Source organism: Sinohyriopsis cumingii, chromosome 7, assembly GCF_028554795.1.
Source record: "Sinohyriopsis cumingii isolate HCF-2022 chromosome 7, ASM2855479v2, whole genome shotgun sequence".
NCBI classification, from domain to species: Eukaryota; Metazoa; Mollusca; class Bivalvia; order Unionida; family Unionidae; genus Sinohyriopsis; species Sinohyriopsis cumingii.
The window spans coordinates 55602275-55614531 of NC_142967.1; the positions used below are offsets into that span (position 1 = coordinate 55602275).

Below are 12257 nucleotides of genomic sequence, written 5' to 3' on the forward strand. Positions count from 1 at the left end.
TAATTACATGATGTCAAACAAGTAGACTCTTATGCAATAAGCATGATTACATGATGTCAAACAAGTAGACTCTTATGCAATAAGCATGATTACATGATGTCAAACAAGTAGACTCTTATGCAATAAGCATGATTACATGATGTCAAACAAGTAAAATCATATTTAAAAAGTATTATTACATAATTTCAAATAAGTCAACTATTATTCCAAAAGTATGATTATATGATGTCAAACAAGTTAACTCTTATTTAATAAACATGATTACACAAAGTCAAACAAGTAAACCTGTCACTGATCAGCAAATAAAGTTATCCATGCAAAATTCCATATTAATCTGAAACTGAAATATCATAAGATAATTAAAGGAAGAATTTTTCAGAAAGGAATATCAAGGAAATAAAATTTCCCACTGAGTAACAGAATGTATACAGCATATCTAGAGAAAAAAATACTGAACCTTGAGGATTGTTATATTAAGAATGACCTACTATATATATATATATATATATATATATATATATATATATATATATATATATATATATATATATTTTTTTTTATGTTGAAATTTGTTGTTGTTGTTGTTGTTGTTGTGGGGTTTAACGCCATTTTTCAGCACACGATAGGCTATACATGGCGGCCAGTATTAATGGTGGAGGAAGAACCCGGGAAAACCCCGGAAAGAACCACTGACCCACGAGAAGCTACTGGCAAGCTTTCTCACATACCCACATTGGCTGAATCTCAGACTCGAACCGCCGCAGACAGAGGTGAGATGGCAGTGATCCGTAACGAAGAGCGCTTTAGACCACTCGGCCACTCGGGGCCCCTGTTGAAATTTGTGTTTAAATTTCTAATTATAGCTCTTATTCAAATATGTTTAGCTGTGCTAAGTATAAAACTGAACTACTTTGTACATTTTACTAAACTGTTCCAGTAGTAGTACCTATTTTTTCCACTATATTATATTTATTCGTCACATAAATATTACAGATGATAAAGCCAGTTGGAACATTTTAAGTGAACACCTGTTGGAACATTTTGAAGTGAACACCTGCTGGAACAACTGAAATGAACACATGTTGGAACATCTGAAGCAAACATATGTTGGAACATCTAAAGTGAACACCAGCTGGAACATCTGAAGTGAACACATGTTGGAACATTTGACATGAAGACCTGATTGGAACATTTAAAATGAACACTTGTTGGAACATTTGAAGTGAACAGCTGCTGAAACTATGTACAGTGTGACCCCACTATAGCACACTCCATTATAACATGAATTCAGATATAACACAGTTGTGGTTTGGATCCTGAAATTTCATATACATGTATTTTTCTCATACACACACACACACAAAATCATTCTTAAAAGTATGAAAAAAATGTAAAAAGTTTATTATCATTTTGGGGAAGAGATCGCGTATGAATAATAACAATTATGGCATGGCTCCTGAAATTTTATATGTATTTGTCTTGTACACTAAAACAAAAAAAGTACGAAAAAACTTGTAAAAAGTTTATTCTGGGATTGCATAGGACTTTGCCAATGTCACAAACTTTGATATTTTTTCCTTACTGGTGGCAAATATACCATCTAGTGATTTTTTTATATTGATGACATTGCTGGCTGTTTAAATATGTATATACAACCATTGGTTTGGAGTGGAGAAATTCAGAGGCTCCATGAAAGGAAGCTGCAAACTTGATATAAAATGCACTGAAATTTGTCTATTTTACATAAACAAATTCTTTGTCCATATTGACAAACAATCTAAACTGTGCATTATTATATCATAATCCACTTATCTTGACATCTTGCATGAGTACTGTATGTTGTGAGATATCTGCTTTTTTTGCTGTTGACATTTCTGGTAATGGAGATCAATGGACAAGACATTACCTTGTAATCTGTCTTTTGTCGGATTTTCAACTGCTTGCTAGTAATTAATATATTTACATAGACTGACACTTGTATATGGATGGTAAGTAAAATTCCTCTTCTTTTCACTCAGAATTAACTTCTTCAGAACACATTTTCTGTAGTAATCCCTGTCATCAGAACACCTGCATCTCTATCTTCCATTAACCCTGTGTTAAATTTCTGACACATGCATGGAATGCAGCATCACTCTGCTACCACAAATGTAAAAACAACAACAACAACAACAACAAACATCTTACTTGTTGGTCTGTTCAATAGGCAGGAAGGAACAGTAACTAGAATAGACCAAATGACAACCAATTCCTTTTTAAAAATGTACCCAGATAAAATAGTTTGCTGAAATTTCAAAGGAAACAGATTACCTTTTAAGCACTGATCATTATGAAAATGTACTTAGCAATGGAAACAAAAATCAGCCTCAATCATGCATTACAATTTTCTGATGTTGCCCCCACAATAAGAAATGGGCATTTGTTTGGTTCTCCAAAGCTGTCCTTTAGCGTTGACTTCAATAATGCATGAACCCTTTTCATCAAAGATGTGATGAGATTCGTGGGTGAGTACATGGTGTTAATACTCTGTTCATGCTGTACATTAGACATGTATCTATAAACAGTATACATGTATATGTACCAATTTGTGGATCTCTAAATAAAGTAAAATATTATATATGCCTTCTCTGTTTTCACTACAGGTCTATTTGTCATTTAATATACATCGATTTAAGATGGGAACTGTGCCGATGAAGCATGTATTTTACCGCCTGCATTTATTACCTACCCATCCACCCCGCACATTTTTTGGGGTACATGCACCATTTTCTTCAGCTAACTGACCTGGTTGCTTATAACACGGTTCGGTATGTAACACAGTCAGGTTCTATGGCTCCAAACTACCATGCCATAGCAGGGTCACACTGCATTATGTTGGTAGACAGAGCTGTTAAAATTCCACAAACACTTATACTGGTAATTAATATTTTACTTTGAGACATAAATCCTGCAATTACCTGTTCCTGCCTTAATTCTCCACACCTTGCCAGTGGGCATGTGAGCCTGGAAATATTCATAAGTTGACTTCGTACAACTACTGCTGAACATCTCCATGGATTTGGCTGACACCGACTGTTGAGAAAAGACCTCGAATTATAAATACTTCAAAATAAAGATTTATCAGATATATTTTGTTTTCATTAACATCATAATATAATATAATATAATATAATATAATATAATATTACAAATCCATTCAAAGTTATTTGCTGGGAAGGAACATGCTAAAGTCCTACTCCAAAAACATGGCATGGATGATGGTTACAAGGTAAACTCATCAGCCTATAAACTCAGAAAATATATACTTTCAAGAAAGATTGGTACAGTAAATAACGGGATATTTATGAAAATTTTATTTGCTTTTATTGATCTCCTGGAATGATGGAAATCTATAACTGAATGTGAACCTGTTTCTAGGTGCATCCAACTAAAGAGTTGCTTCCCCTTATCTATGGAATATATTTCTGCACTTTCCAATCCAAATATCTGCAAGGTGTACAGCTTAGGTTACTAACTGAAGAGCAGAGGTAAAACAATTGTAACCCTTTATAAGTTGAGATTTAATTATTTTTTCATTAGAATAATTATAAGCCTAACTTCTTTCAATCTAACAACCACCAACACCCTTTCCATACAAATTAGTTTCTGCATTAAAATGTTATCCTACAAAATTTATATATTTTGTACCAGCCCTGTGTATCATCCAGAAATCTGAGGCATGATATATGTCACAATACATAGTAAATGATGCATTATATATCCCAATGTTTGGAGACTTTAATACAATACACGCTGTAATACTGAATTTCCAATGTGATATGCATGAGAATCCAGTCAATTTTTGTTTAGTTTGTAAGCAAGATAAATGCCTTGAGTACTGGAAATTTAGTCTGCATGCATTGGCAAATGCCTAGAATACTGGAAATTTAGTATGCATGCATAGGCCAATGCGTAGAATAATGGAAATTTAGTATGCATGCATTGGTGAATGCCTTAAGTACTGGAATTTAGATGTCATACATTGGCAAATGCCTCAAGTACTGGAAATTTGAGTACTTCAAATTTAGTATGCATGCATAGGCTAATGCCCTGAGTACTGGAAATTTAGTCTACATGCATTGGCAAATGCCTAGAATACTGAAAATTTAGTCTGCATGCATTGGCAAATGCCTAGAATACTGAAAATTTAGTATGCATGCATTGGCAAATGCCTAGAATACTGGAAATTTAGTATGCATGCATTGGCAAATGCCTAGAATACTGGAAATTTAGTATGCATGCATTGGCAAATGCCTAGAATACTGGATATTTAGTACACTTGCATAGGCCAATGCTTTGAGTACTGGAAATTTAGTCTGCATGCATTGGCAAATACCTCAAGAACTGGAAATTTGAGTACTGCAAATTAAGTATGCATGCATAGGCCAATGCCTTGAGTACTGCAAATTTAGTGTTAGTGTGCATGCATAGGCAAATGCCCATCTTTGCTAGCCAAGATCCTGATAAAGCTATCTACACCTTGGCAGAGTGAACAGCTGTATTGGTGCTTTGTCCTAGCGACATCTATTAGATTTCATGTATTGCCTCCCTTAGTATATAATGCCAACTAACCAACAGTGTGGTGCATTGTACATCTGTCAAACACGGTGGTTGCAATTGATCTAAACAGGATACTGTGTAAGTTTAACATTGAAAGTATGACTATGTACCAGAAGGAAGCCATTACAGGTGTATTTAAGTGAAACATATTTGTGCAAACAAGGACCAACACTGGAAAATTGCTTATTTATCAGTCCATTCAAGTTGTGTGCTCCCCTTGTTTCGATCACGTAGGAACAACTTAATTTTGATTGGATGCGATGGCCTGTTGGTGCATCCAATGAAATTCACAGATCTGAAGCTCAGAAATATCTGCTTGATATGCCAAGGTGTAGATAGGGTTATTGGAACCTTAGCTAGCAGAGATGGCAAATGCCTAGCGTACTAGAAATTTAGCCTGCATGCATTGGCAAATGCCTTGAGTACTGGAAATTTAGTCGGCATGCACTGGCAAATGACTTAAGTACTGGAAATTTAGTCTGCATGCATGGCAAATAACTCAGCTGTTGAAAATTTAATATGCATGCATGGTAAATCCCATGACTGTTGGAAATTACCAGATGCAAGGCTGATGAATATTAATATTAGGCAAGGTCCATATGACTGCACGATAGCACCAAATAGCATTAGGCAAGGTCCATATGAAGATTGATAGCACCAAATAGCATTAGGTGAGGTCCTTATGAAGATTGCTAGCACCAAATTTCCTTAGGCAAGGTCCATATGAAGATTGATAACACCAGATAGCATTATGCAAGGTCCATATGACTGCATGATAGTACCAAATAGCATTAGGCAAGGTCCATATGAAGATTGATAGCACCAAATAGCATTAGGTGAGGTCCTTATGAAGATTGCTAGCACCAAATGTCCTTAGGCAAGGTCCTTATGACTGCATGATAGCACCAAATAGCATTAGGCAAGGTCCATATGAAGATTGCTAGCACCAAATAGCATTAGGCAAGGTCCATATGACTGCATGATAGCAACAAATAGTATTAGACAAGGTCCATATGAAAATTGATAGCACCAAATAGCATTAGGCAAAGTCCATATGACTGCATGATAGCATCAAATAGCATTAGGCAAGGTCCATATGAAGATTGATAGCACCAAATAGCATTAGGCAAGGTCCATATGACCATTGGTAACACCAAATAGCATTAGGTAAGGTCCATATGAAGATTGATAGCACCAAATAACATTAGGCAAGATCCATATGAAAACTGGTAGCACCAAATAGCATTAGGCAAGGTCCATATGAAGACTGGTAGCACCAAATAGCATTAGGTAAGGTCCATATGAAGATTGATAGCACCAAACAGCATTAGGCAAGGTCCATATGAAGATTGCTAGCACCAAATATCATTAGGCAAGGTCCATATGACTGCATGCTAGCACCAAATAGCATTAGGCAAGGTCCATATGACTGCATGATAGCACCAAATAGCATTAGGCAAGGTCTATATGACTGCATGATAGCACCAAATAGCATTAGGCAAGGTCTATATGACTGCATGATAGCACCAAATAGCATTAGGCAAGGTCTATATGACTGCATGATAGCACCAAATAGCATTATGCAAGGTCTATATGACTGCATGATAGCACCAAATAGCATTAGGCAAGGTTCATATGACTGCATGCATCATGTCAGATTAAAATACACCAACTGCAATAGTTTACAGTGCAATCATCGAGATGTGTGCATTTTTATGCTTGTCAGAGGACAGAAGAAAAAAAGCTGCAAGTACAATTTTCCTCATTATTTTATCCATTTATTTTCCACCATCTCACCATCCAACAGTGAGTGAAAATCTGTACAATAATTTTCAATCCAGGGTAAAAATAAAATCATGACAGAAGAAAAGGCTTATCAAGTAAGACCCAATTATGCAAATAAAAAAAATAATAGAAAAGACAATCATGAATGGACTTTTTTCTTTAAAATTACTAACTGTGAGAAATGCCAAGCTGGTACTTATGCAGAGATAGTCTTAGCTGTACAGACACCAGTGACCTTGAACTTAACCTCAAACCAAAATGGCATAAAAGTCATTCTGCATTAAACTTGAATTCTGCAAGGCTTACCATAGGCAGACAAACATTTATGAGACCTTTGCTAATAATGATGGTGATACTATTGGATATCCATATCAGTTTTATTACAAATTTACCCCATTCCCAATCATATGTAATGTTTTAGTGACACCTATACTGTTTAAACATAGAATGTCACCAATTATCAAATTAATTTATTTGGATTTTCTTACCAGGGTACTGACAACTCACTGTTCACAGGAAACAATTTGCTTGTCTATTTGTTGTTCTTATTTTACTTTGTGGGGGGGGGGTGATTAGATGGGCAAGTAATCTATATTTCTTAATTACAGTGCATGTCTCCTGGGATATTAATGAATTGTATATCATAAGTACATGGCCTCAGTTCTGATGGATTTGATTACAATGAATCAGAAATACTAATTTCTACAGTTAAAACATTAATTGGCAAATTCAATATGATACTGACATTCATTGATGAATCTTTACACCATTTACTGTACAAATAAATATACATTCATTGATGAATCTTTACACCATTTACTGTACAAATAAATATACATTCACTGAAGATATCAAATCTGGAGAGCTGCACAAATATTTTCTGAGTTTCCTTTTCTTCCAGTGATAGAATGCATGTCAGTAGAAAACTGTTATATTCCTCTTTAAGCTTACCTGTAATTTATCTCCAACCTGGTCCAGGTGATCTTTTACCTGATCAAGATAACGTGAAACATGATTGAATGTCCTATTTTCTGGGTGTCCCTGTCTTGCCTTACAATACGTCTGAAGGTGCATAGCAATGTTCTGACTTTCATTTGTGAGTAGCTGAAAAAAAGATGCAACCACCGAATTCAATAAACTTAGATCAAACACTGAATTCAGTAAACTTAGATCAAACAAAATTCATTAAACTTAGCTCAACCACTGAATTCAATAAACTTAAATCAACACTGAATTCAATAAACTTAGATCAAATACTGAATTAAATAAACTTAAATCAACACTGAATTCAATAAACTTAGATCAAACACTGAATTCAATAAACTTAGATCAAACAATGAATTCAATAAACTTAGATCAAACACTGAATTCAATAAACTTAGATCAAACACTGAATTCAATAAACTTAGATCAAACACCAAATTCATTAAACTTTGATCAACCACTGAATTCATTAAACTTAGACCAACCACTGAATTCATTAAACTTTGATCAACCACTGAATTCATTAAACTTAGACCAACCAATGAATTCATTAAACTTTGATCAACCACTGAATTCATTAAACTTAGATCAACCACTGAATTCAATGAACTTAGATCAACCACTGAATTCATTAAACTTAGAGCATTTGAAAAAATAAAAGATGCTGAAATATCTGCTATATATCTAATGTCATCTGCAAATTCGTTTCTTTTTAATGCTCTCCTGGACTGACGGAAAGCTGCAACTGAATGTTTGTCTGTTTTCAGGCGCATTCAACTAAAGCATTGCTTCCCCTTACTTATGGATATTTAGTCACTTACCCAAATATCCATTACCAAAGCACGGCTGTCTTCTATATATTATTGTTGGACAAGCAATTAAAAATTATTGTGCAAATGATTTGTTATGTGTTTAGGCTCGAATAAACAGTAACACAGAAAGAGTGAAAACATCAAGCTTTTTAAAATTTAACAAATAATTTATTTCCCTGGAAATATTCTGTAAAAATGAAAAATGGAGAAGAATCAAATCCAAAAATAATCCAAGAATAATACACGAATTAAATTGCAAAAGTCCAAGCAATGAATGTTCTAATAATTTCAAGTTCGAATCCTGATGGAGAATCCAAAATGGATGACGATGACGTATGCTGTAGTCTGTACTGTGTTGTCTTTTACAGTTGGTTGTAAAAATACAAATAATTACACTCCAGTGTTGGAAACCCAAATTAAATTTGTAAGCAATGTCTATCCAAAACTTCTGTGAGCACTCCTCAAAATATTACCAGAGAAAAAAGAATTAATCCTTTTGAAATCCAAACTGATCTGAAGAAATTCAAAATCTGGCTACAACAAAATAACTTGACATCAGTGTAAAAAGCCCAAAACTGAGAAATCTCTCTCCACGCATCTCTATTAAAACTAACATTTGCGCAGTAATGGAAAAACCGGAATTGCGAAATCACGTGATCGTGTTTATGACACATACACCAAAAATGACCCTGACGAAAACCAATCATTTTAAAATAAAACAGAACTTGTTTCCGAAGGTTGCTACAAATTCTGAAACAAGGTCAGGATTTACATAAACACCTGGTGTTTACAAAAAGAATGATTCAGGTCAACCGATTTTCTGGAAAAATATCATCTCCAGTGAATAAATTTACATTATAATAGCATATCATAGAATAAAAAAATTTAAACTGACAATTAAAATAAATATGAATTAAATTAGATATATGTAACAGATTTATAGGCTCATCTTTGATGATCAAATAAATTAGGTAATTAAATTACAGATTATTAAACAATATTACTAGCTCCAATAACTGCCCAGTCAACAAATAACCTGTTCCACTTGAGTTTATACCTAATCTCTCTCTCTCTCTCCCTCCCTCCCTCTCTCTCTCTCTCTCTCTCTCTCAAATAAAAAAACAAAACAAAACAAACTTACATTCATTTACAAAACCACTTAGTTATTAGAGCCTCCATGGGGATGATCACAAACTGATTGTTTATATATAATATGACACCGCTGGTACCAGAGAGACCTACTTGAGTCAACAGGTGCATTATCTCTCTTTGCATATACAGCACATCCTGTGTATAAATGATACACAAAACCTATCCCTGACGAGTAGCTGTCCTTATACATCGCTTAAATATGATAACGCAATTAAGAAAATATTAGACTCACCTTGAGGTCAGTCTGTGAGACAAGCAGGAAGTTAGCTACAGACCAGCTTGTAAGGAACTGCTTTGCTTTAGAACTACACCAATGAAATGCCAGGGATTCTGTCTGAACAAGGCGACAGGTAAGGGAGACAACTAAGGACACATCTGGACTCTGCCTTGGCAGCAGTAAACCTGGACCTGTAATTAGGCAAAGTATAAATTTATGTTCGGCTTTTGACTGCTTTTGACTGCTTTGGACTGCTTTTGACTGCTTTTGACTGCTTCTGTTCTGCTTCTTATTTAACAAAGAAGGAAATGTTCACCTTTTTACCAAAGTATCATTATTTGCGAAGAAAATGAAAAATAAGCTTTTGTGTGCTAAAATGAATATGTTCAAATGTATTGAGAGTCTAAAACTGGATAACCTTCCAATCCAATAATAGCTTTAACATACAGCAACTAGAACTAGTTCTAACTGTAAACAATGACCATTACAAGTGACCATTACAATTAAACAATATGAAAAAATCAGGGAAATATAAGCTTAGGCAAATTATATAAACAAGAGTACCATGATAGCCACATTACATGTAGACTCTATGTTTAATAGTTCCCCACATAGGTAACTGAAATGTTTGTTTAGTCACAGTGACCATATCTTCTGACCTCAAAAGTAATACCGTTCTTCCTTAATCCATGTGCAAGGCATCCACAGGGTGTGGTTCAAGTATGTGATGCAGAACTAATGTTACTGTGTGAAAACATTCTCTGTCCTTTCATTTATCACACTGACCTTAGGGTTCTTCCTTATCCCACATGCAAGCCATTCAAAAAATGTGATAACTGTAGATGATGGACTATTCAAGTTACTGTGTGGAAATGAAATTGGTAATTGAAAGAGGGATGGAAGGACAAAATAACAACATTAACATATCACAGTAACATCAAAGCTGTCAAGACCATATCACAGTAACATCAAAGCTGTCAAGACCATATCACACTAACATCAAAGATGTCAAGACCATATCACACTAACATCAAAGCTGTCAAGACCATATCACACTAACATCAAAGATGTCAAGACCATATCACACTAACATCAAAGATGTCAAGACCATATCACACTAACATCAAAGCTGTCAAGACCATATCACACACTAACATCAAAGCTGTCAAGACTATACAACACTAACATCAAAGCTATCAAGACCATATCACACTAACATCAAAGCTGTCAAGACCATATCACACTAAGATCAAAGATGTCAATACGATATCACACTAACATCAAAAGATGTCAAGATGATATCACACTAACATCAAAGCTGTCAAGACTATATCATACTAATATCAAAGCTGTCAAGACGATATCACACACTAACATCAAAGATGTCAAGACCATACAACACTAACATCAAAGCTATCAAGACCATATCAGAATAACATCAAAGCCGTCAAGACCATATCATACTAACATCAAAGATGTCAAGACGATATCACACTAACATCAAAAGATGTCAAGATATCACACTAACATCAAAGCTGTCAAGACTATATCATACTAACATCAAAGCTGTCAAGACTATATCACTAATGTCTGACCTGTCAAGTCCATATCACACTAACATCTGAGCTGTCAAGTCCATATCACTAACATCTGAGCTGTCAAGTCCATATCACACTAACATCTGAGCTGTCAAGTCCATATCACACTAACATCTGAGCTAGCAAGTCCATATCACACTAACATCTGAGCTGTCAAGTCCATATCACACTAACATCTGAGACATCAAGTCCAAATCACACAAATAAATGAGTTGTCAAGACCATATCACACAAACATCTAAGCTGTTGAGTTTCATAAGATGACAGATCTTCTTGTAAATAAATACAGCTTAAACATTAACAGTAGTATAATGTAAAACTACATCTGTAGAAAACTGTTTAAATTCAACAGTAAAACCTGTCTATAATTGTAACCTCCATACAGAGAAATCTATAAGTGTCACTGAACATTACTATGCATATATACAGGGCTCGAATTTCACAAATTTCTCTGTAGCCAGAAGGACTAGTATATTGAGAAATTTACTAGTCCTGCCAAATCTTTACTAGTCCTGTTCACAAAACAATGTCACACAGCTTTCATGTACGTTTACCGATTCAATTTTAAAGTTCGAACAACCCGCAACAAAACTGGATGTTTTCTGTGTGTTTGTTTTTGTGAATTGCGTACACCAGTTACACCACATAACGTTCCTTTCCTCGTCATAATTCAGCCATTCCCTGTCTTTTGTCCATTTCTTCTGAAATTTTCCATTACACTTTTCCCTATCATAAGAATTATTCCTCATCATTCTCATTCAACTTTTGCTTTTTTTCCGGTGGCTGAACACCTTCTATCAAATGCCACATTTTGCCTGTCTTATAAGGAGGGAATTGTGCCTTGTTTTGAAATATGAAATGTTATAGTATAGCTGAGGCGAATTATTTAAAGCAAGAAAAGGAACGGCAAATTGTCCTTTATTTAAGAAAGTCAGAACAAGAAACACGTTTCAAAACACATGTCTTTGCCCCCCTCTCACAATTAAACGGCCTCTCCCTAACAAAGACTTAACTTCAGCGGATGTTCTGAACGATTAAAGCAGTGGCTATTGTAAAACGTGTTATACAATATTAGCATCAGAAGATAGTGTTAGTTTCAGCTTGGAAAAG

The 12257-nt window shown here is 34.8% G+C and overlaps 1 protein-coding gene across 2 annotated transcripts in view; it reads right to left on the reverse strand.

Annotated features, from left to right (window-relative positions):
* Nucleotides 1–12257, reverse strand: part of LOC149795296 (uncharacterized) — a 132571-nt gene that overhangs the window by 34500 nt on the left and 85814 nt on the right. For both annotated transcript variants that reach the window (XM_089965021.1, XM_089965022.1), the window contains exons 5-7: nt 9565–9740; nt 7336–7488; nt 2958–3072 (exon numbers count right to left, since the gene is read on the reverse strand). In XM_089965021.1, coding sequence (XP_089821147.1) covers nt 2958–3072; nt 7336–7488; nt 9565–9740 — 444 coding nt within the window. The remainder of the gene's footprint in view (nt 1–2957; nt 3073–7335; nt 7489–9564; nt 9741–12257) is intronic.